Below are 26,099 nucleotides of genomic sequence, written 5' to 3'. Positions count from 1 at the left end.
TGATAAAGGAGGAACAACCAGGGGATACAGATGTCCTGGGAGGGTCTAGCGAGCATCAGGGTCAAGAATCAGAGATGCTGGGAAAGCTACAAAGATGGTGGACCAGTAATTAGGGACAGATGATCTTTCCTGTTATCTGCAAAGGTAAAGCAAGACCATTTTCTTTTTGGTTTTGGATGAAGACAGACACCTTGATTTAAGCAGCTTGTCATTGTGATTTGGGAGACTTGGTATCCAGCACAATGGTTGTGGTTACCAACCATGTTTCCTCCGAGAGGTTACACCTGAGTGATTCCATGCTAGTATTAATTGCCATTTGCATTAATCCTGTAAGTCCAGGGAGTGCATAAGGCTAACTATTGGATGCACTGGGTGTTCTTGTCTGACAGCAATAGGAAATTCGAACCAACAGAGCATTGCTTAAAGCGGAACTACGATGCATCTGAGCACTACAAACCAAAAATGCTACTGAATTTGCTGATAATTCATACTGAAAAACACCCCTCTAGCATTTCTGGCCATCTTGAGTAAGGGTAGAGGATTCATGTAGCATTGACTTCCTGGAACCCATCTGCCCTTAGTGCAGGCATGCAAGAAAGGGTGTACTTAGATGAGAACCCCCCCCCTCTCCCTATTTGCCTAGGCCTGGAAACCGGGAAGTAACTGATGTAAAAAAATACCACAAGTAAATATGAAGTACTTTCCTATCCATTTACTAATGCTAGCAGTAAAGGATTGAAAATGGTCTAGGTTGATTGAAAGAGTGAAGTTCCGCTTTAAGCCACTAATAGCTTTGTGACCAAGTGAACCGAATTCTAAAATTTGTTTTTGTTTGACTATGTAATTGTTCAAGTACCCATAAGAGGGAGCTAGCAAAAAAGTGAAAATAAGCAGAATGCCTTTTGTTTGTAAACTGCCTAAAATTAACTTTGTTTTTAGAACACAATACAGATATGACACATTAGCAGCTTACTGATCCTAAAGTTACACTAGAGCAGAATTCTTATGATGCACAGAGACTGAAATACAGGCATTCATCACCTTATTTGATTTTTTTTTTTTTCTTCCACGACAGTGGACGGAGACACGAGAGATGTTCAGAAATACAGGACAAAATGAAAATACTGCAATACAAAAAATAGAAAAAAGAAAATATGTATTTACAGGAAGGTAACATTATTTTGATGGAGGGAGCGATGAGCGCAGCAAGTTTTGACATGCAAGAGTCCGAGGAAACCATTAAAAAGGCTGCGCACAAATGAAGACAAGGGGTTTCGGAACATTTCAACTGCCCTAGGTCACTACATTGATCAGAACCAAATACAGTCACTTAACAGGCCATGAATACATCAGAACGAGCACACGATACAGTGGATTTGAACTGAGGCTTCACTTTGCTGGGATGGATTAGTCATATAAAGCCAAAGATGAAAGTGCAGGACATGCGACAGAACAGAGGAGGCCTGACCTGATCTGGCCTCGTTCTGTGAATATTTAAACTATCCATAGACTCGGATATATATATATATATATATATATATATATATATATATATATATATATATATATATATATATATATATATACACACCTCTATTTATCTCATCTTAGACTTGCCCTCTGCAACATGAAACGGGAGAAATGGAATTAAATACGATAGACTATGGGATATATAGCGAGTAACTCACACTGGCTTAGATCTAAAAAGTCACTTCACACCACAGAAGATATTAAACTAAAAAACAAGAACAGGAAGGAGAGCTGGTAAGAGGGCTGCACTGCTCCCCATGGGGTCTGGTCCCATAGGTTCCAACAAGCTGTAATAGTCCATAGCTTACAGGCCTTTACCATCACATGCTACTTTGAGCTGCCAGCAGGCCAGTCTGAACGATTCCAGGCTTCCTTATGATCCCACTGCCACCCTGATTCTAGTCCGCTCTTCCTATAGAAAAGGAGTCCGATGTTGAGGGCCTGTTCGAGGGATTAGGAGCGCACATGGTCGACTCGCCAGAAAAAGTTTATTCCTTTATTTTACACAAATTCCATTCATTTGAGGTCTTTCAGTTGTAGTTGTGTCTGTTAAACACTAAGTTTATCCAGGGTACAGAAAGCCAAAGTGAAGAAATCCTGCCAAGTTTGGCCTCTTGTCCTCTGCTCCCATCATACCTCAAGAAAGCGTGAGCTGCTGGCCTTGGCATGGAAAGGTTCTGACCACATTCGCCGCAAGTCACCCTAAAAAACAAGAAATAATCTCAGCTGGACAGAACAGAGAAATAAATAAAATGCCAAAGCGTAACTTGTACATAGATGTAAGAGCACATAAAAGTCCGTACATATATAGATATAGATCTCTGATCTATTTGATACAGTTGCTGCAGCTTCTCAAACTGAAGACAATAGCTAGACAAATACATAAGGAACACCAGGCGACACTTATCTAAGTGTAGCTTAAAATACATTTATTAAATAAAAAGAACAATTGTTAACAGACAGTAATGCAAAGGTGCCATCTCGGTTTTCTCTTGAGGCTGTGTTTTAATCCAGGCCAATAAGCCTGAAACGCCACCACAGACCGGCTCTGTGAAAACACCAGGGAGTGTGGAGACTGTGGAATGCAGAGAGAAATGAGGGAATAATATCACCCACTGGAGTATGCACAGGGTAGGTGGCTACATGTTTCAGAGCCACTAGGCTCCTTTTTCAAGCCTGCTCCTCATCTACAAAAGTCGCCATTGATTAGAAAGGAGCCCTGCGGCTCCAAAACGCATGGCCATGCCTCCTGTGCATCTCCCAGCACATGATGTTATCCCCTCGCTGCTCTCTGCATGCCACAGAGTTTCCATACTTTCTAATGTTTTGACAAACCTGGGCTGTGGCAGTGTTCCATACATACTGGCCTGGATTAACGCACAGCTCCAGAAAATGACCAAGATGCCGGCATAAGATGACTTTGATCATGTGCTTTGTATCTGTGACTGTGTAAATTGCCAACGGTCTTGATTTTAAAAGTTTAAGCAACACTTAGATCGGCTCCCACTGGTATTCCTTTGATGGAATTTGCAGAGAAGGCTCACTTTGTGCTGCCTGCACTGTGGAAAAGGTATTGGGTAAGGTGCAAGGGTTTAAGGCAGAAACGTCACTGTAAAGTATACTGGCTAAAGGTACTTGATTTTACAAACACGACTGCATACATATCTCACCTGAAATCCATTTAGCAAACATCACATTTCAAAAGAACACACATTTGAGCTGCTATGGAGTCTGCTGTGATCAGTAGACATGGTTACCCCACATATGAAAACATTTGCAACCTACCCCATCTTTAAAGTGTTATCCTAAGCTAGTGATGGCAAACCTTGGCACCTTAGATGTTTTGGAACTACATTTCCCTCAAAGCTAAACTACACTGCAGAGTGCATGAGCATCATGGGAAATGTAGCTCCAAAAACATCTGGGGTGCCATCACTGTACCTAAACTGTAAATCATTGACCTTTAGTCTACTAAAGTACATTTAACAATGTTCTAGTATTCAATGGGATAAAGCTACTGAAGCAGTAGGCTTGGTATGAATTTTTAGAGCTGGCAAACAGCTTTCAACTAAAAGTGATTGAAGCAGCTCTAAAACTGCTCAATCACTTATAGGGCTCTAAAGGTGCGGCCATCCCTGTGCCCTTGGTGATTCCCAAGCTCTCTTGTTCCATTGAAGAGCCTGAGACTGTGGTAAACTGCAAAAAAAAAAAAACTTCGGGAGCAGGAGGAGGAGTTCCCCCGATTCCCCCCTGCGACCAATTAATCTGGCAGTGATGTTATTACGCCATTTCTGGATACATAAACATATGTACAACATTTTTTAAATAATTCCCCTTAATAGACAAGTGGTTAAAGTGGCGACTCGACATACAAGTGTGCCAATCCAAAACACTTTTTAGGAGCCCATTGACAGCATTAAAAACAAGGGGCCTATCTGCAGTGTAGTATCTGTGAAATTGCCTTTTTTTGTTTTTTCAGTATAGTCAAAGATTACATACAAAAATTATTTCTGAAACAAGAAAATAGGCCACAAGTAAAAAAAATGAACAAATCAAGATATTTTTTAAAAGCTAAATGCAATAAATGTATTATACTGACTATAAACACACAAATAATTGGTAATAAATGTGGTGCCTACCTTTAAATAAGCCATAGTGAGAAGCGGTAATAAAGTAAATGGAACCAAATACAGCAAGGCAGGCTGGGCTGCCCTGTGAATACGTGAAGCCACTGTTGCAGTTAACAGTCCTATTAAGAAAAATAAGAGGTAGATTAGAGCAGCCACTACAGTAACACTGCTTTAAACTAAGGAACCTGTAAAATATGTGAATAGTAGATTAGATATTCAAATGTGTGTTACATACAGTAACTAAGAACAGTCTACATATTTTCTTGTTTCGTTAAAAGCCTTTCAAAAATACCATAGAACAGTAGTTTTGTCATGTTCACAATACATTTTGACATGCTCTGCATTTGCCTACTTACCCACAAAGTACCCAATAAGTGTGCAATGGAAGTAGGAGACCTTCTGCATTCGCCCAGAAATATTAGCAGCCCCTGGTGCACTACAAGAGTCAGTGGTTGCTTGTTTTTTGTAATTATCATAACGCAGAACGAAGCACAGAAGTAGGCCTGGCATCACAATGTCTCCAATCCCAAGCATAGAGAAGTGGCTCCCTGTGGAACTGAACATAACATGAATATATATAATTAAAGCATTAAAAGCTTACTGATTTATAACCAAGCTACTACTTTCTAATGAAACAACCACCCATCCCTAGGTTCACAAAAAGCCCAGATATATAATAGGATATACAGTTCATAAGCAATAGGAAGTTTGGACATCATTTTACACTTACCTAGGGAATACTAATTTCCCTGGCAGCGATAACCGAGGTACATCTCTTCCAACATTGGGACCAAGGTGAAGCTTCCTAGATAATACATCTAGAGGATTGTCAGCAGGCTGAGTTGCCACTTTGACCATCACATTGCTATTAAATATATAGGCAGAGAAGAACACCTGCATGGGAGATAGATCGTGATAAGAACATGGCAAGAAAAACTATCCACTAAACATTCATTAGATTATAAAACTTTTCTTCACTCGTTTATGCGATCCCTAACAGATAGTTTTCATCTACAGATTATAAAAAGGATTTAAGTGTTATATTCAGTTACACTCAACATGCAATTAGAACATGTAGCCACAAAAAAAAAAAAAAAAAAAACAGCTATGCATGAGTGTTTGCTTTGTCCATCAGTTCTGCTGCTGTGCAGAATGAAACCACTTAAAATCCCAGCATTAACACAAGGAGGAAAGAGTCTCCTCAGCCTTGTGTAAGCTCCAAGTCAGAGAAGCAGGGAGCAAAGGAAAAATCTGTATGCTCAGGTGCTGGGGCAAATTTTAACAGACTGCCCAGCAAGCACTACATATACTGTATCAAGTGGGCATCACTTTTTGTTTTTATTTTACTTTATGAGGCTCCATGCACACTAGCGTTTTTTTCTGCTCCTAGAATCATGTTATCCTAAGTGTCCATGCACACTACTTTAGTCGATCAGTGTTTTTTGAGCTTCAGAGTCTAGAAGCAGAAAAAAAAAAAAAAAAAAAGTTTTTGTAAAGCTTTTTTTCCAGCAGAAAAAACACTTAAAGCTCATAAATGCTCCAAAACACTGCTAAACACTATTTTTTTTATTTAACCACTTGCTTACTGGGCAACTATACCCCCTTCTTGACAAGGCCAATTTTCAGCTTTCATCGCTCTCACTCTGAATGACAATTGTGTAGTCATGCAAAACTGTACCCAAATTACATTTTTAGCATTTTTTTCCCACACAAATAGAGCTTTCTTTTGGTGGTATTTAATCACCACAGGGTTATTTATTTTTTTCTAAACATAAAGACCAAAAATTTGGAAAAACAAACCGTTTTTAGAATGTGCAAAAAGATAATTTTTCTCCTTCAGCAATGGGCACTTAGCGGACCAATGTCCCTCCACCAGAAGCCGATTACCGGCTTTCTCCTTTTCTTCATGCTGGCAGCATGAAGAAAAACCTTCTGTTTACTTCTGCGATCAGCGGTCCTTGGCCGACAGCTGATAATGTGGTAAAGGGCCTGCTCTGTGATCAGCCAAGTCCCTGGGGCGTGTGGGCGGTGTGAGAATGGGAGGGTGTCCATGTACGCCCTCACGGCATTTGAAGCCCGTGCTGTAACGGTCTTTCGTGCATAAAAGAAATGCAAAAAAGGCTAATAAATCTCTAATGCTCCTAAAAAACCCTATTACCAGCGGTTTTTATCCAGCTTTTTTTTTTTAGCTAAACCTTACTATTGTGCATGGAGCCTTAAAAGGGTTTAATAGAGAAAAGGAAATTTTAAGTAGTACCCGTTTTGCTGAACAATATGCATTTCCTTTAACTTGTTCCCTTTATCTTTTTTGTGAGGAAGCTGCCCTCACCCATCAACAGAGAAGGCTTAAGGCTTGGTTCACACCTATGCAGTTTTCTTTTGATCATTTCTGCAGTGCTTTCTGCACACGCGATTTGAGGGTTTTTTTTTTTTGCCCAATTTGTTGAGCAGAAAAAATACACTACATGCTTTTCTGCAGCTTTTGATCTGTTTCTGCAGTGCTTTTTGCTGTTCGTTTTTGCACACGAGATTTTGCTGCGTTTTGCATTTTTTTGGCCAATTTTTTGTAGGGCAGATTAAAAAATGCAAATTTGGGCAAAAAAAAAAAACACACTACATGCATTTCTGCAGCTTCTCCATTGAAGTCTACTGAACCAAAAAAAGGACAATCTTGCGTTTAAAATAGTCCCTGAACCTTCCCAAAAACGCAGTGGCTGAAAAAAGCATAGGCGTGAACGTGTCCCATAGGAAAACACGTTAAATGAATTGTAGTGCATTTCTGCAAAAAAGCACCAAAACACACATAGGTGTGAACCAGTAAGAGAAGATACAAGAAACGTATTGGGATGGAGGATCAGTTCTATTGTCTACCCTTCAGCTCCTTGTGGTTACTGGCAGCAGCTGCTGCAGGACATGAGGGTGCAAACAGACTACTTTCAGGGTCGGAGGTCTCAGTTTGGAACTCATTTATCAGCACTACAAGTACCCCTTGCAAACCGCCTTAAGCAGGCCAAAGAGACAAGAATATTAGAATAAGCTACTTTAGGATATTAAAAATAAACAATCTCTCTACAAGGCAAATCTTATCTATTAAATACAGATGAATAGTTACTTATAAAAGATTTTTATAACTGTACATAAAACACCATCATCTCTACTTACCCAAAATACATCATATATGAGCAGTCCTGAAAGGAGCAGACAGGACACCTTCAGGCTAGGTAGGCGAACAAAGGCAATCATTGCCACACAGAGTCCCATGGCAAGGGCTGAAAGAACAGACAGCAGTTTTCAGTTTTAACAAAAACAATGTTAGCAAAACCAAAAAGCGACTTCAGAGCAGAATCGTAGGAGTAGTTGTCACTGAAAATTTTACGATAAACATTAACTATACATATGTAGATTCTAATTAAACAAGTCTGTACGGCTTTCAAATGTATAACCTACTGCATTAAGTAGTAAAACAGAATTCTGTGACATTTGCATAAACAAAAAGTACAAAGTGGTAATGGCTGTCTGGTAGCCTAAGCTTATCACTTACCATCCATGAGAAGCCAATGGCCTGTCAGCACCCAAATAAGAACTAGCATTACAGAGAGTGAAAAGGAGAGCAGTTCTGCAACTGTAAACCGACCGCAGCACCCAAATGATATCCTACAAAAAAAAATGCCAACACACTTAGAACTACAGTAAATTCATAAGGTTAGGTGATAAGAAATATAGCTTTTTTGGCATACATTAAGTGGTAGCATACTGAAATCAATGTCCCACAAATGAGATTGTCGTCAAGTTGTTAAAACTATCATTGGTGATGTCAATCACCAATTTAACTTCCTGTGTTAGCCCTAGGCTAACTTATTAAACCATCCTGAACTACAGTCTACATTTAGCACAAGTAGGTTTGATTTAGGCGTGCTCACAAAAAAAATAAAACCCAAGCATGCCATTATCCTATCATGATTTAAAAGTCAAACGGTTTCAATAAAATACAATTTGTTGCATGCATTTCAATGCCAAAAAATCTCAAAAACCTAAAATGAAAGGTCTGGGCAAAACTTTTTTTCTGTTTTGGATAGGGAGGGAAGGGTTAAACTAAACTTTCTCAACCTGGGTTCCATGCAAATCAAGGGTTCTTCCAGAGTTTGCTAGGGGTTCTGCAGTTAGCAGTGGTGAATTCATCTCCCACCTACACCATACAAAGGAGGCAATTTTCCACTGACTACCAAAAGGTCACTTCTACATTGACCAACAATGTCAGAGGTCATCCCAATTTTCACTATCGTGAAAAGACATTTTGTTCTATGCAGCAATGTGGGTGTTAAAATGATCTGCCATGGGAGTCAAGTATGTCCAAATGTACTATAAGTCCCCATGTGCGAGATTCTGCACTCTATTTGTACTGGTGACCATTTCACTGAGAAAGAAAGGGGAAATTCAAACATTTAGAGCTGACCCTAGAAAAAGAGGACAAATGTCTCCACATTTTGGAAGACTTAAGCTGTATACACACTATCCAACTTTTGTGGTTAGATTTCCTTCAGATTTACCTTTTCTATGTAGAGCAAGGGCCTGCCATATTGCATACAAATTGAAAGTGTCTAGGTTTGACCTCATATTATATGGTTTTGGGAAGTCTGAAGGAAAAAGTCTTCAGAAAATCTTATAGTGTGTATGGCCCATTGCTCTTAACTTCCTGTTGCAACCTTGGATCAGGAAGTGGAGGAAATTTTTTTTTTTTTTTTTTTACCATTGTGAAAAAAGACAGCAAAAAATAACCAGGCAGAGGTTATAAATCTCCCTAGCCTTACTCCGAAATTAATACATTTTGGCCACAAATATACCTTAACTTTTTCAGCCCCATGAAAATTTTACTCCCTTCTTGGCAATTTTTTGCTTTTCGGCACTGTGCTACTGTAATGGGCAACAGCATGGTCATGCAACGCTATACCCATACTAAATTTATATAAATTTTTTTTCACACAGTTTACATTGGGTGGTATTTAATCACCACTGCTTATTTGATAAAAATTTAAAAAGACTGGAAATATTGGAAGAAAAAAAAAAAAACCACTAATGCAACACATCTGTTTCTTATCCCCGCAGGAATAAGAAACCGAGAGATCAATCTCTCCGTACAGAGACTGTGTTGACTGCGCACCCTAAACCCAGAAGCAGGCAGCGACATACCAGTATGTTGCTTTGCCTGCACGGGGCACCAGTACATTGCAGGCAGGCGGTTCAGAAGTGGTTACATTTATAAAAGCAATTACTAAACTTGTCACAAATTAAAGCAAACTATAACACTTACTATATAACCGATTGGCAAACTGGCACACAATATATGTAACTTGTACATTCTTGCTAGGTAACCAAATCACCTTTGTAGTCTCCTACATATTTCTAACAAAACACTCTTCGGGAAGCGGTCGCCTCACCCAGAGTTTAACTTTAATTAAATAATGCAATAGTAATTGAGAAATATGGTAAATAGGGGTAGATCTATTTAAAACTACATCTGCAGCAAAAAACAAAAAAAAAAAACTTTCCCTGTAGCAAGCATATCTTTTTTATATTTTCCCAAAGAATTAACTTATCAGTTGCTAAGAACAACTGTTTCATTTCTGCACCAATCTTCTTTCCTTTAGGTTTCATAGCCAAGAACTCCAGTATTCCTTAGATGCCAAAGTTTTTGCTGCAACTGGCATTTACATCTTAGGTTTTTTTTCCCCAATAACACAGTGAGACACTGAGAAAAATTGGATTTTTGTACTTACTGTTTTCATCAATGGACACAGCGCTCCATAAATCATAACTAGTGGGTTATATTGCCTCCTCCAGGAGTAGGACTAGGCAGAACAAAAAACACCTGGCTACGCCCATGGGCCATCCTCAGCTGGCATATAAACCCCCCTCTCTGCTCTAGGTAATCAGTTTAGAGCAAGCAGTATTAAAAGTAGCAGAACTCCATAGAGAGGTGGGTGCTGTGTCCTTCGAACTCAGAGCAATGGATTTTACGTTAAGTACATAAATCTCATTTTCTTTCGTTCGACGGACACATCGCTCCATAAACCATAACTAGTGGGACGTCCAAAAGCAGAGCCAAAAGGAAAATGAGGGGTGGGGAAAAAAACCCAAGGCTAAACATAAGAGCCCTTAACCAGGACACCGTAGTCCCGTCCGAAAAATAAAGGTTTAAAGAAAAAAAAAAAAAACACCCCTCAAGAGGGAACAGCCCCTCTTAAATAGCAGCCTGCAAAACTTTGCGGCCAAACAAAGCATCTGCAGATGCCAAAGTATCTACCTTATAGAATTTGGAAAAGGTATGCACAGACGATCAAATGGCCGCCTTGCAAACTTACGATATTGAAGCCGGATGACTGAAGGCCCAAGAAGCACTCAGCGCCTGAGGAGAATGCGCCGTGACAGGGAAAGATGGAACCTGACCTTAAATGGAATAGGCCTGAGTCACTGTCTGTCTAAACCATCTGGAAATGGTAGCCGAAGAAGCGTTTAGCCCTTTTCTTGGTCCTTAACCATTAAAAGCGAGTCTGAACTCCGAAAAGTCTCAGTAGCTGCCAGATACACTTGAATCGTACGAACCACATTCAAGGTATGCAAAGCAAACTTCTTGGGACACAAGGAAGGCAACACAATGTCCTCATTCAAATGGAAGTCAGAGGCAACTTTGGGCAGGAACGATGGACAGGGGCAAAGAACCACTTTATCCCTATGGACCACTAAATAGGTACTGCGATAGGATAATGCCACCAATTCCAATACCCTGTGGGCCAAGGTACCAATAATGTCACGTTCTGGGATAACGTAGACAAGGGAATCTCCTGAAAATTCTCAAATGGCGGTTTCTGGAAAATCGAAAGTACTAAATTTAAATCCCATGGCGGCAAAAGAGACCATACAGGTGGAGCCACATGTCAAACGCCCTGAATGAAGGTATGAACTTAAGAGTGTGTGGCTAGGGGGTCGCTAAAAGAAGATTGCCAAGGCAGACACCTGGACCTTGATGGTACTCAAGGTCAACTTCTGATCCACGCCCCATTGAAGAAAGTTCAAGATCCGAGTCACAGAAAAGGATGAGCGGCAATGGACTCACACCAAGAAATGTACGCTTTCCACGTACAATGGTATATCTTGCTGGAAGACTACTTCCTCTCCATCATAGTAGGGGTCACTGATCCAGACAGACCTCTATCCCTCAGTACCTGGCTTTCAACAGCGAAGCCATTAAAACTAGCGACTGTAAAGCAGGATGGTAGATCAGCCCTTGGGACAACTGGTCTTCTCTGAGGGGGAAGTCCCCAAGGGACGTTTACAGCCACCAGGATGATTGGAAAATCTTTGCTCTTAATTCCTTGCAGTAACTGTGAAAGAAGTCTTAGCCGAGAACTCTTCCCTCCCGTGATACCCTTAATGTCATCCAGGGTAGCACCAAACAAGCGATCACCTTGAAAGGGCAGATCAATGAGAGCCTTCTTAGGGGCTTGGTCTGAGGACCAATTCCTAAGCCACAGCATGTGCCTAATAACCACTGCTGAAACAGTTTGGAAAGCACAGGAGCTGTATCCAAAGCTGCATCACAAATAAACTGCAGCCCATGGTCTGCTAAATCAACACAAGCAGCGGGGACCTGCTCACTCCCCAGGCCTTGGTGCAAAAGCCTGGCTCTTTCAGTTCGGGTCTGAGACACCAGGGCTGAGGCAAAGACTGATCACAAACGCCGAACCTGCCATAGTAAACATGATGCGTGCCACAGCCTCCACTTTGTCAACCGGGTCCTTAAAGCGGAGTTCCGGGCACAAAATCGACCTAATCGATTTTGTGCCCATCTGCTTGCTTTTCTTCACCTGAAAAGGAATTGGATAGTTAGGATTATTTTTTTTTTTTACTTACCTCGTAATTGTAGAAAGAAATACTCACCTTTTTTCACTTCCTCCCTCTCTGGCCGCGGCCCGCGCCGTCACTTCCGGTTTGCAATGATTCCTGGGAGCTGAACGTCATTGCTCCCAGGAATCAATGCGACGGCCCTGGCCCCGCTCGTCACTTCTGGTGCGACGCCGCATTCCCTGCTAAACAGCTTCTGGGCATGCCCAGAAGCTGTGTAGGAATGCGGCGCCGCACCGGAAGTGACGAGAGGGGCCGGTGAAGGCGCATTCTGGGAGAAGAAGACGCGGAAGAGGATGCAGAAGAAGAGGATCGTGCTGGCTTCAGCTGCCCACAACAGAGATGGCAACGCTGCGGAAGAAATTTTATAAGCGAGTATTTCTTCTTGCAGGTAAGTGCGAACCGGGACAGATCAGAGGCTAGCCATTGTGGAATGTACTAGCCCTGACTGTCCCGGGGGTATGTTCATTGAAAAAAATGTTTCTGTGCCCGGAACTCTGCTTTAAAGGACGGGGATTCCTCTACTGGGATCAGGGTTGCTTTATTCAACCTGGAAATAGGAGGGTCCACCACTGGTGGACTAGCCCACTTTTTTAAAAGTGACTCTTCAAAAGTGTAATGTACAGTAAAACGTTTGGGGACCACAAAGGGTCATTTTGATGGTTTCCATTCCTTACAGGAAAACCTGTAAAAATCAGGCACATAAGTAATCACCTTTGGAGTACGATGTGACATGTGCGTACCAAAGGACACAGCCACGTCAGTGGCTACATCAACCACATCCTCCATTTTTAAAGTCTCACGCACTGCAGTGCCAAGTGCGTCTACCAGCGCTTTTTCATTCGTTGCTGCGACCATGTCATATTAAACCCCTCTGGATGGGCCGCGTCCACGGTGGCATCAGGCTCAGAATCGGAGGACACAGCCTGAGCAGGGGACGCTTCCTCCTGGATCTTTGCCCACACGCCACTTCCACCCGGGACACTAAGGACTGCAGGACCGCTGTCAATGCAACCATGGGAAGCTGGGGACCTGCCAGATCCATGAGGGAGATGTGACCCTGAGGCTCCATAAGGAAAGGAAGACCTTACAGTACAAAAACGATCTTTTGGCTCCACTAAAGGATTCCTTCAATGCTCAGGGTACCTATCAGCAGCTAGAGAGATAGATAACAGGGACCCTTAAAGACTTACCCTACCGACCGGAGGAGCGCTGAGAATCATGGATGCTATGCCTGTTCATATGTCCCAGGCACAGGAAGAGTAAACTGAGGCGGAAGAGTAAACTGAGGCGGAAGAGTAAACTGAGGCGGAAGAGTAAACTGAGGCGGAAGAGTAAACTGAGGCGGAAGAGTAAACTGAGGCGGAAGAGTAAACTGAGGCGGAAGAGTAAACTGAGGCGGAAGAGTAAACTGAGGCGGAAGAGTAAACTGAGGCGGAAGAGTAAACTGAGGCGGAAGAGTAAACTGAGGCGGAAGAGTAAACTGAGGCGGAAGAGTAAACTGAGGCGGAAGAGTAAACTGAGGCGGAAGAGTAAACTGAGGCGGAAGAGTAAACTGAGGCGGAAGAGTAAACTGAGGCGGAAGAGTAAACTGAGGCGGAAGAGTAAACTGAGGCGGAAGAGTAAACTGAGGCGGAACGGCATCCCCACGAGGCTTCAGTTGTTACCAGCATCTCCCAGATGAAGGGAAAATGGTCCCCGTTACATCCTCCGGCTACACAAACCTGGCCACCAACCAGGGACCAGCCGGACACTAAGGGAAAATAGCTCCTGTGACATCATCCGGCTACACAAAACATGGTCGCCAACCGGAGACCAGCCAGACTAAGGGAAAATTGCCACCATCCGCTACAAACACTGAAGCATGCTGCCAGGATCTTTCCTGCACCCTCTGCAATACTGCACCCTCTGTACTTACCTTCCTTGGTGCGGGTAACGCTCCAGACAGAACTCCTCGCCACTAAAGTAGGGGAGCTGTCCGCCAAAGGGACCGCTGCAACTCCGATCAGATCCCAGTCATATGCGACCCTGCGAGACATTTAACTCGCGGGCCAGCCTCTGTCCTTGAGGCTATGTCGAGCCGACCTAGCGCGTAGCTGCAGTCTGCACGCGCTCTATGGCTGGGCTGGGGGGACCACTGGATCTAGATTATCCAGCCCAGCCGTTGATTGTAGATCTCCCGAGAGAAAACAAAAAAGATGTAAGGAAAGAGAAAATTGCAAATTGCTAGGACCAGAGATCCTAGCCGGGAGCCTAGGTCCTTAGTCCTGACTAGACAGATTAAAACCGATTACCTAAAACAGAGAGGGGGGCTATAAACCAGCTGAAGACGGCCCATGGGCGTAGCCAGGTGTTTTTTGTTCTGCCTAGTCCTACTCATGGAGGAGGCATTATAACCCACTAGTTATGCTTTATGGATTGCTGTGTCCCTTAATGAACCAAAGAGAAATGGTATTTTTCAATCACCGTAAAATCCATTTCTCTGATGTTCATTGATGGACACAGCTCCTTCTCTTCTTGACCGTTGGGGTTATACTGCCCCCTACAAGAGTAGGAAACTAGGCAGGAAAAAAACTGACGCCTTTGGGGCAATCCTAGGGGGTATACTCCCACTATCAGCTATAGGCATTCACTTTTGCTACAAGCAGTGTCAGAAAAAGAAAACTCCACAGAGGGGATGTGTGCTGTGTCCATCAACGAACATCAGAAAAATGGATTTCACGGTAAGTCAAAAATACCATTTTCTCTTTAGTTTATTGATGGTCACAGCTCCTTATATCTTCTTTACCGTTGGGTAAAGGCTAAACCGTAGCCAACCAGGTAACATAGAGCTCAACTATAAAACAACTGGAGCGCACCCGAAAAAAAACAATACACCCTCAAAGAGGACCAGGTCCTCTAAACAGCAGCCTGCAAAACCTTGCGCCCAAAAGAAGCATCTGCAGATGCAAACACATCCATCTTATAAAACTTTGTGAAAATGTGCACTGACAACCAGCATCACCGATGCCTGATGATGGAAGGCCCAAGAGGCACTAAGCGTCCGAGTAAAGGGTGCCTTAACAGGGAAAAGAGGAACCTGACCCTTAAGTGAATAGGCCTGAATCACTGTCTATCTGATCCATCTGGAAATGGTCGCAGCAGATACAAACAATCCTTTGAGGTCCATCTGTAAGTACAAATAGTGAGTCTGACTTCCTAAAAGACTCTGTAGCTGCCAAGTACACCCTGATTGTCCGAAACACAGCCAGGGAATGCAAGGCAATCTCCTTAGGATGTTTAGGCCTGGGACATGGGGAAGGCAACACAATTTCTTAATTCAAATGGAAATCAGAGACCTTCTGAAGGAACCAGACCAGGACGAAGAACCACCTTATCTCTGAACCACCAGGAAAGGAGAACGACAAGACAACGCCGCCAGCTCCGACACCCAGTGCGCAGAAGTAATAGCCACCAAAAAGGCCACCTTCTGGGACAACGTAAGCAGGGGAACCTAGCGAAGACTTTCGAAAGGCGGTTTCTGGAGAACTGACAGCACCAAATTGAGGTCCCACATTGTTAATGGAGACCGCACTGGAGGAGCCAAGTGTGGAACTCCCTGCATAAAAGGAATGTCCCAAGGAATGTGTGGCCAATGGGGGTTGAAAGAAAACCGCTAAGGCCAAAGGACCTGGAACTTGATGGTACTCCAGGCCAGGCGCTGCTCAACTCCCCCGTTGGAGGAAAGCCAATATCCGAGTCACCGAAAGAGAGCAAGGATGAACCCCAAGAGACTCGTACCACGCAATGTTTGTCTTCCAAGTACGATGGTAGATCTTCCTAGGAGGTAGATTTTCTAGCCTTTAACAGCGTAGGAATCACCAATTCACACAACCCTCTATCCTTCAGCACGTGGCTGAGGGCTGTTAAAGCCAGCGACTGTAAGGCAGGAAGGAAGATTGGACCTTGGGACAGCAGATCTTCCCTGAAAGGCAGTCTCCAAGGACCATCAGCGACCAGCCATACCAGATAGGCGTACCAAGACCGGCGAGGCCAGTCTGGAGCCACTAAAATGACCAGAATCCCTTGTGCCTCTATCCTGCGCAGGAGTCTTGGCAGAAGTTTGAGAGGAGGGAAGGCGTAAATCAGATGATACTGACTCCAAGGAGCCACTAGAAGGTCAGCTAGAGCAGTGGTCCTCAGGGCCCACTAACAGGCCAGGTTTGCAAGATAACTGAAATACATCCCAGGTGATATAATTTGCTGCTCAGTGATTGCAGTACTCTAGTCTGCATCTCCCCAAGGTAATACTTAAAATCTGGCCTGTTAGTGGGCCCTAAGGACCGCAGTTGAGGGCCACTGGGCTAGAGGATACCGAGACCATGCCACAAATCTCTGTACCTTCCTGTTGAGGCGAGAGGCCACCTCAGGAGTACCCTCCACTGGAGACAACTGATAAAACGACCATTCCCCCTGGTCTAACGCTTGTAGACTGAGGGAGAGGGGGAGGGGGTGTGGGAAGATGGGGGGGGTAACAGTCCCCAGGAGGACCCCGAGAACTGAGGGGGGCGCTGCATGGGAAGGAGGGGAACCCCGGGGTCCGGCCATACCAGGGAGGGGCCCACGTCCTCCCCAAATAACTTCCAGGGTGAGAGGGGGGGACAGCTACTTACAATACCAGGAACAGGGTGGGCACCGCTCCTGAAAGACTACCGATCCATCAGAATAGGCCGAGGACCAGAGATCCCAGCAAGGAACCAGGTCCTTACTCCTGGATAAGCGGAAAAAAACTGAATACCTATAGCTGAGAGTGGCAGTATACACCCTGGTGCTGCCCCATAGGCGTAGTCAAGGTTTTTCCTGCCTGGTGTCCTACTCCTGTAGGGTGCAGTATAAGCCCAACGGTCAAGATAAGGAGCTGTGTCCGTCAACGAACGAAAGAGAAACAGGCATCTTTAATATGGTTTCTATATATGAAACATCTTGCTGTGCATAACCAAATAGTGTATACTCACTTGTTCTGGGGAGAGCAGGGTCTGGTTAAATACTGGCACATAGGGAGCAACAGAAAAGCAAAAGCTATTGTTGCAAGAACTGAAAGAGAAAATTAAGCATTAGAAACTGAATCATTTGATATAAATGCCAACTTAAATGACCACTGATGGAAATAAACCGCACTCACCTGCAGTGCAAATAGTGAACACCACCTGAACTGAGTCAAAGAAGAAAAACATAACCAGAAGAGACACTGAGGCTCCAATAGGAAGGAACAATGCCTGAGTGGAGTCAATAGTCTGGATACCTGCAAAGGCATAATTCCGTGTCAAAAATACTGCTGCCAAGAAACACACATTTTAATGCTGCTTCTTCCAAGTCACAATGCAGCTCACTTCTTCCATAAGGACAGTAATCTCCAATTTACACAAGGGCTTTGTAGCCTATTTAAATACTAACTGGAAAAACAGTTGCTCTGGTAATGTCTCCAATTAATGAATAAAAATATAAAATCACTGGAAATAAGATTGCTTGCTATGATCATTATTATTACAAACCTTTTTTTTTCCTAGGTCTCTTGCACACTGGATGCTTTGGACATCTCTACGGATGCCTTTCCTCCTGGCAGCAGCGTTTCGGCAGAAAAACACTTGATGCTTGTAAAGCGTTTAGGCATGTCAAGCAATTGGGCTTCAATTTATTTCTTTGGCCAGAAAAAAAATGTATTCAGTCCATTGAAATGAATTCGCACTAAAGTGCTAAAAAAGCCTTATGTGAACACGTGTTTACATGCGTCAAGCATTTTTTTCTGCCAAAACGCTGTGGCACATAGGCTAACATGAAGGAGCATTTAGAGTCAGAACAAAAAAAAAGTCCAGTGTGCATGAGGTCCTAAACCTGGTTTATTGAAAACAAAGTAACAGTTTCGTGTATGCGTACAAGATAGATATCGGTACATACATAAACATTGTCTGTGCAACCAAGAAACAATAAAAGGCAGAACACAAAAACAGCAACCAGTGTCATCAGCATTATATTTGAAGCTTTCAAAGAAAAGAACACTGTACCTATTGCAAAACATAAAGGTGGCTCGGGTATGTTTTGGGGCTGCTTTGCTGTGTCTGGGTGTCTTGAATCTGTGCAGGGCACAACAAAATCTTAAGACTATCAAGAAATTCTGGAGCAGGGACAGAAAGCTGTCACAGTCAAAGGTCATGGGTACTTGAACATGATAATGACCCAAAACACATAGCAAAAAGCACCCAAGAATGGCTAACAAAACACTGAAATATTTTAAAGCGTTCTTCTAGAAGCCCTGATCTGAAACATATTGAACATTTCTGGAAGGAGCTGAAAAGTGCAGTCTGGACAAGGCATCCTTCAAACCTTAGACAGCTGGAGCAGTTTGTTCAAGGAGAGTAGGCCAAACGGCTTGTTGGCATCTGCTGAAGTTTCATCGAGAGCTACAGAATTTGTTTGCCCCTCAATAGGTTTTCCAACAAAATATAATTGTTTAATGGTCCCATCCTTTTTGTCCATGCCATTTATACTTGTTTTATTATTAAACCCCTTCACATGCCTAAGCCTTTTTCTGACACTTGTTACTTACAGGTTAAAATCAGTATTTTTTGCTAGAAAAATCACATAGAACCCCCAAATATATACATTATATATATACACATACATTATATTATATATATACACACACACACATTCATTATATTATATATACACACACACACACACACATTCATTATATATACACACACATAATATATATATATATATATACACACACACACACATATACATACATATATATACACACACACACACACACACTATATATATATATATATATATATATATATATATATATATATATATATATATATATATATAAATAATCAGAGACCCTAGAGAATAGAAAAGGCAATCATTGCAATATTTTATATCACACTGTATTTGCGCAGTGGTCTTTCAAATGTATTTTTGGGAAGAAAAACACTTTTATAAATTAAAAAAACAAACAAAACAAAGTTAGCCCAATTTTTTTGTATAACGTGAAAGATGGTGTTACACCAAGTAAAGATACCTAAAATGCCATGCTTTAAAATTGCGCACACTTGTGGAACGGCACCAAACTACAGTACTTAAAAATCTCCATAGGTGACGCTTTAAAAATTTTTAATGGTTACCTGTTTAGAGTGGCACAGGAGGTCTAGTGCTAGAATTATTGCTCTAGCTCCTAAGATCGCAGCGATACCTTACATGTGGTTTAAACACTGTTTACATTTGCAGGTGCGACTTACATACGAGTTTGCTTCTGCACGCAAGCGAGGAGAGATGGGGGCGCTTTAATTTGATTTTATTGTATTTTTTTATTTTTAAACGAAACATCCCTTTATGACAGTACTAGGCAGTGACAGGTACTCATTATGGAGGGATCTGGGGTCTATAAGACCAATTTCCCTCCTTTGCACTTGAAAGCATTCAAAATGCAAAGTTCGGCTGTTTTAAATACGGTCATTTTTTTAAAAATCTGGTGCCTTTAGCCAATATCGGCTTTGTTAGGGATATCCCCTCCCGCGGCTTGTGATAACGGCAGAGGGGCTGCTTAGCCGCATCAGTTATCACAAGCAAGCCATCTGTCCGCTCTAAAAAAAAAAAAACGTACCGGGATGATGCTTGCTGCTGCAGGCATCACCCCGGTACAGCCCCTGGAAGCCGAAGGACGCATATTTGCGTTAAGTCTGCATTAAGGGGTAAAATGATCTGTAGAATCAAAATGAAAGTCTGATTTTTATCAAACATGGATGTGACAATGATGGATGGCAATTATTTTGTCAGTTTCAAAGAAAATTGTGGGTTGTTCCTTTTTGTGGCAGGATACCAACAAATGTGTTCACAGCTGTACATAGAGAATAATGGCCTAGTCTGTCCAGTGTTCATTAAATTCTGCATATGCAAACAGCACTTGTGTGACATCTCAGAAGATACCAGTAGCCTGAAGGAGATAAAGCACCGAAGTGCTGCTAGACTATAATCAAATCCTGTACTTATTGAATAGTCGTGAAGGGATCTTTATTTTTTTAAAGGCTTATGCACATAGCATCCTATGAAATTGTGGGTGTATTTCCTCACCTAGAAGCCACTTACATGAATGGCTGTGTGCTGGTATACGCCAAGGTACTTATGTGATCATACCTAAAACCCAGGACGTAAACTCTCTGGGACAGGAAAATACACCTCAATTTTACGTTGTGTGGCCCCAGGCAACTATGTGCATTTTACTAAAGGAAACTAGGTAAAATGTGTGTTTTTGTCATTTCTTACTATTATTGGCGCTGTTCCCACTAAACGTTCCTGGAGAGCCACCACTGTCCTTCTCCTTGTCTTGATTTTCAAAGTCCATATTAAGAGACCTTAAGGAATAGAGAGAAAGGAAAAGCATATATAAAAAGGAGATGTACTGAAAGAGGAAAAAAAATCTGCCTTACAAAATACACTTTAGACATTCTAGCATTTAATTTCAATGTTATTACAGTATACATTAAGGCAGTTACAATTCCAATTACCAAGATCTGATTTTGGTTTAATATTTGCTGCGGCATGAAGCCAGTAAAACGTCCATTTAGGAGGTTTTTTTTTTTTTTTTTTTTTTTATAGGAAAAGAAATGGGGTGTGCATTACGCATAGAATCATTATCAAATGACACAATTTGATTAATTTTTTCCTTATACAGAAAATAAAAAGAACAGTGCTACCACCTCCCTACTAGTGACCTCACTGAAGTGGATCTTCTGTGGGGCGGCATATATGCATCCTTGTGTTTGAGCTGGTAGTGCACTTCACAGTGAGCGGGCTCTCCCTAAGAGTCCAAGGGTTCATATTAATGATCAGAAACTAGAAGGTCCAGTACCTGATCACTGGGATAGCCTCTGGTTGTCTATCACAGTGATTAGTCACTGTACAGCCTACTGAAGACAGACAGGAAAGACCAGCTAGATTGAGGTTTGATCAATGTCAGTGTTCGAGTTGGGGTCACGGTACTTTATCTGGTGCTATTCAAGGGACATCTATGAACTGCAGGCTGCTTTCGCTATTATATGTGTAATGGGATTTGAAAACTGACCTGTCCACACACTATTATTATAAGCTACCAGGTATTGGGTAGTATTAGCCTTTCATTTCTGGACCAGAATATCTATGATGGTACTCACCTGAAACTGCCATAGACTATAAGAAGGATTGATATCAGAAACGTGGAGACTTGACTAGAGTCCACCAGGGAATATGCCCTTTTGAAAAAAAGAAAAAAAAAAAATGCAGCTTAGTACAAAACCAACATATTAAACATACATTTTTTTGTTTATAGGGTTACAACCCCTGTAAGTCTGAAAGAAGCAATCGATTAATCAACAACTAATCGATTATGAAAATAGTTATCAACTATTTTCATAATCAATTAGTTGGTGAGCCGATTAGTTGGCCTGCATACAAAATGTATTGTTTACATATCAGGAAATACATTGAAGCACACATACAGCTCAGCACACCAACCATACATGTCAGAAGACACAGTGCAGCACACATACAGCTCAGTACACCATCCATCCATGTCAGTAAATGTCAGAGAACTTGTAAATGCGTGAGGAGCAATGCCTCATGGGACATGTAGTCCTGGGCAAGAGAAGGAACTAAGTGATTCTAAAAAGGCAGAGGGTTTTTTTTACCTTGCAATAGGGAAACTATACTATACTTTGCGGCTTCCTATAGGGGCACTCTGAAGGCAGGAGGAGCCAGAGGTGGGCAATTAGTGCTGGTCTGTGCAAAACCATTACACAGAGCAGGTAAGTATGACAAGTTTGTTAAAAAAACAAATAATAATAATAATTTCAACGTTTACAATCACTTTAAGGGCTCTGTGCAGGGAAGATCAGCATATGAACCCAGGGAAGGTGGAGGCTGAAGGACTAGAGGTAATACAAGGCATTACAATTACATTTAAATTAAAAAATTACCAGTATTGTGCATTATATTTAAAATTAATATATCCATGAAAAAAAAAATCTCAGCTTTTATATACAAATGGTATTTCCCCCCCTCCACCCTTCATATAGCTTCATGTCTGACTCCCAGGTAAAATACCCTGCATATCCGACTTCTGGGCATATCGCTAATCTATATCTATATATCAGGGCCGAAACAACTAATCGATTATGAAAATAGTTATCAACTATTTTCATAAATCGATTAGTTGGTCAGCTGATTAGTTGGCTTGCAAACAGAATGCATTATTTGTTTACATATCAGGTAATACAGTGCAGCACACATACAGCTCTCCATAGATGTCAGTAGGTGCCTGAGAACTTATGAATGTGAATGTGTGAGGACTGAGGAGCAAAGCCTCATGGGTACATGTAGTCCTGGGCAGGAAGTGAGTGGTCCTAAAGACAGACTTTTTTTTTACCTTGCTATAAAGGGCACTCTAATATACTTTTCAGCTTGCTATTGGGGCACTCTAAAGGCAGGAGGAGCCAGAAGCATTGGTGGGGGACCCCAGAAGGAGAATCAGTGGTTGCTCTGTGGAAACCCATTGCACAGAGCCGGTAAGTATGACATTTTTGTTGTTTCTTGCGTTTTTTTTTTAAATCTGCCCAATAACAAATTGCCCAAAAAATATATATATTAAAAAAAAAAAAAAACAAATCGCAGCAAAACCATGTGTGCAAAATGCACAGCAAAAAGCACTGCAGAAAAAGATCAAAAGCAACCTGCACAGGGGCGAAACGCGTCTTAAGCTGGTCATACATTTTCGCATGAGAATATTCATATGAAAAATCCTTGTACATTCGCTGAAAGAATGTCGTTTAAAAATTTCACTTGCTTTTAACATTGTTTTAGAAGGAATGTCATTTCTGAACGAAAACCACCGAGTCTGAAAGTTCCTTTGACCAAGACGTTTTCTATTCTGCTTCTTCGAAGTCTCCCATCACTGTGGTCAAAAATGAACATCGATTTGACCCCACTAATGATTAGAAAATCGAACAAACGTTCTTAAAATGAATTTTTTTTTTTTTGAAGACATTGTTTTTGTATGGCCAGCTTAAGTGACATCAGGCGCAGGGAGCTTTTATCAAGCCACTCCTCCGGGTCACGACGTAAAAGCTTAGCATACTCGGTCAGAGTCTGCGACACCAGGGCAATGGTGAAAATCGAGGGGGACAGGTAACTCACCATACCAGGAAACCAGACGGGCACCGCTCCACACAGAACCCCTCGCAATCGAAATGGGGGGGGGGGGGTAGTCAGCCAGGAGGAATGCTGCAACTTGGGCCAAGACCCGGTCGTACGTGACGAGGCATTTAACCCGCAGGCCAGCCCCCGTCCGTTGGGGCTATGTTGCGGTCGACCTAGCGTGGAGCTGAGGTCTGTGGGTGCTCGCAGGCCAGACTGGGGTGACCACTGGATCTAAATTATCCAGCCTGTCGCCCAGTCTGGCAGTTGATTGCCAGACTCTCTCTCACAGGGAAAAAAAAAAAACAGGAGAAAAAATTGCCAGGATCAGAGATCCCAGCAAGGAACTAGGTCCTTACTGACTAGGCAGAAAAAAAACGATACCTATAGCAGAGAGAGAGAGTATAACCCCTGGGACTGACCATAGGCTTAGCCAGACTTTCTGCCTAGTGTCCTACTCCTGTAGGGGGCAGTATAACCCAATAGTTAAGAAGATCAAGATCTGCGTGTGTCAATGAACTAAAGAGAAATACGGTTTTTTAAATTTTTATGCAAAAAAAAAAAAAAAAAAAAAAAAAAAAAAAACAAAAACCCCCCACTATATAACCAATTTTTTTGTGAAATATAAAAGAAGTCAAGCCAAGTAAATATATACCAAACATGTCATTCTTTAAAATTGCGCACACCCGTGCAGCAGCGACAATGTAAATTTTACTATATTACTATATTACTCGTCCATAGGCGATGCTTTAAAAGTCTTTAACAGGTTACTACTATCTACAGAGGAGGGCTAGTGGTAGAATTAATGTCCCCTCCTGCTGCTCGTAATAGCCACTCCGTATGCCATTACAAAAGAGCCAACCATCAGCTCTAAATAAAACGGTACCAGGGTTAGCTATTCCAGTTGCTATTACAAGAGACCTGACCGTCGGCTCTAAAAAAAACGGTACTGGGGTGATGCCTGCAGTTGCAGGCATCACCCCGGGTACAACCACTTAAAGTCAAATGACACACCAGGTACATGATTTGGCGTCAAGTGGTTACATTTGGCTGTTGCACGGACTTTTCTGGGAGAGGCAAGGAGGTGCTATGTGGCAGAAAGAGCGAGCCTGTCGGCAGCATATGTTTTCCAGTAGCTTCCATCTGGCAGTGTTTCCTCTGGCCCATCTTTTCAGTAAAGCCCTTTATGGATCAGTGGAGCAGTTGCTGGACAGCGGTGTGTGTCTTTCGGCAGCTTTTGGTAATGCTTTCCACGATCCATCCCTCAACACAGCTCCCTGCTAATGTGTGTTGATGGGTGGCTTCACACACCGCTCTAGCAGCTACTGACAGACTTCTATACTGATCTCCTCTGGACACAGACCAAAAAACACTGCTGTAAAATCACAAAAAACGGACTGGTATTTATATACAGCTGCATGTGAATCGCAGAAATACACTGCACAATGCTGCGATTTTACATCGAATATATGTGAACCTAGCCAAAAAATAGGTAAAGAAAATTGGTATCGGCAAGTACTTGAGAAAAAAAGTAATGGGTACTTATACTCAATCTTAAACTGGTATGGGTGCATCCCTAGGCAAAACCACAGAAAAGTCCTGGTAACAGGAATGTGTCCATGCATAGTAGTTATTCTCAGTCCATCTCAGGCTCTCTCAGTTCAAACAATAAGTGCTCAGGTCAATGGGTATTTTTTTTGAGTGTGACATGAGTTTGGAACAAAGGTCAACCATAGGTCTGCAAAATCTCTTTGAGTTTAAGTATACATGGTATTCTGCATTTGACCAGCTTTGAAAGGTGTTTCTTTGCATGCAGCATCTCCTAATTGAGGCACATCTGAACAGCCGGCAAAGCAGGTCAAATGCAGCCTTTTCCCATCAAATACACCATTTGTTCCCCATATACTTGGGGTGCTCAAAGAGACATCTAAGGTTACAGCCAGGCTCCTTCAGGGCTGCTGTGTTTTATCATTGCAGCAAATTCAGTACGTTATTAAATTACCAGGTGGGTGTACTCATAGGTGTGCGCAGCCTATTGCATTAGGGTATGCACCCCAAAGCTCAAAGACATATGCATATATACTGCCGGTGTCAGCAAAATAATGTCCAATTTAAGTAGGGCAGCTGACAGTGTCCGTCGTTTTTATTTTTAATAATTTCCATTTGTATTTATCTTTAAATCATTTTTTTTATGAGCCCTGTAGCCCCGTTAGGGGGCTTTGGTGAAATATCAGGGGACAAACAGAGGGAATATGCAGCACTTGGGCTTTTTTGCCTAAAAAAAAAAATCTTCGATTTTTAAAGAAAAATTCGAGTTTCGATTCGATTTTTTTTTCAATGCACTTAAAAAATGACTGCAGACATCAGATATAGTGTCAAAAGTGCAACTTTATTGCTATGATTGTCCTCAAGAGTTAAAATGCGTAGAATCCCAAAACAAAAAGTAAATGAGGCTCTGTCATTCAACAATTTCAAGCTTTAAGCCCAGTTTAAGCAAAAGTGCAACAACTTCACAGTAGCTTAAATTTTCTGTTCAAGAAATCAGATAATTACAAATTTTGTAACATACAACATTACAATTAAAAAAATAAACTCTTCTCAGTATAGTGTGAACTGTGAATATAAAAAATGAAACATGCCTGTGGCAGCACAGACATATAGCCTGCTCAAAGAGTGAACAAATGTAAACTTTTATCTATAACAACAAAACACGTGCTTGTTAGATCTCTGAAACATTGTGCATGCTCATTCTAAACATTTTTTGAAAGAAAGATAAGACTGTCCACAACCTCTGGCTTAAGGCAGGCCCGGTTGCAGGTAACTATT

At 42.0% G+C, this 26,099-nt stretch overlaps 1 protein-coding gene across 1 annotated transcript in view; it reads right to left on the bottom strand.

The window, feature by feature from the left end:
* Positions 1-1,139: 1,139 nt before the first annotated feature.
* Positions 1,140-26,099, bottom strand: part of SPPL3 (signal peptide peptidase like 3) — an 80,276-nt gene continuing 55,316 nt past the window's right edge. The window contains exons 2-11 of the mRNA XM_082254807.1: positions 21,257-21,334; positions 20,370-20,458; positions 17,221-17,340; positions 17,054-17,132; positions 7,702-7,814; positions 7,323-7,429; positions 4,891-5,054; positions 4,517-4,716; positions 4,170-4,279; positions 1,140-2,232 (exon numbers count right to left, since the gene is read on the bottom strand). Coding sequence (XP_082110933.1) covers positions 2,161-2,232; positions 4,170-4,279; positions 4,517-4,716; positions 4,891-5,054; positions 7,323-7,429; positions 7,702-7,814; positions 17,054-17,132; positions 17,221-17,340; positions 20,370-20,458; positions 21,257-21,334 — 1,132 coding nt within the window. The 3' untranslated portion in view covers positions 1,140-2,160. The remainder of the gene's footprint in view (positions 2,233-4,169; positions 4,280-4,516; positions 4,717-4,890; positions 5,055-7,322; positions 7,430-7,701; positions 7,815-17,053; positions 17,133-17,220; positions 17,341-20,369; positions 20,459-21,256; positions 21,335-26,099) is intronic.

Source organism: Pelophylax lessonae, assembly GCF_965119305.1.
Source record: "Pelophylax lessonae genome assembly, chromosome: 1".
Lineage (NCBI taxonomy): Eukaryota > Metazoa > Chordata > Amphibia > Anura > Ranidae > Pelophylax > Pelophylax lessonae.
Note: the sequence above shows the minus strand (reverse complement) of the source record. Positions and strands in the feature narration are given on the sequence as shown.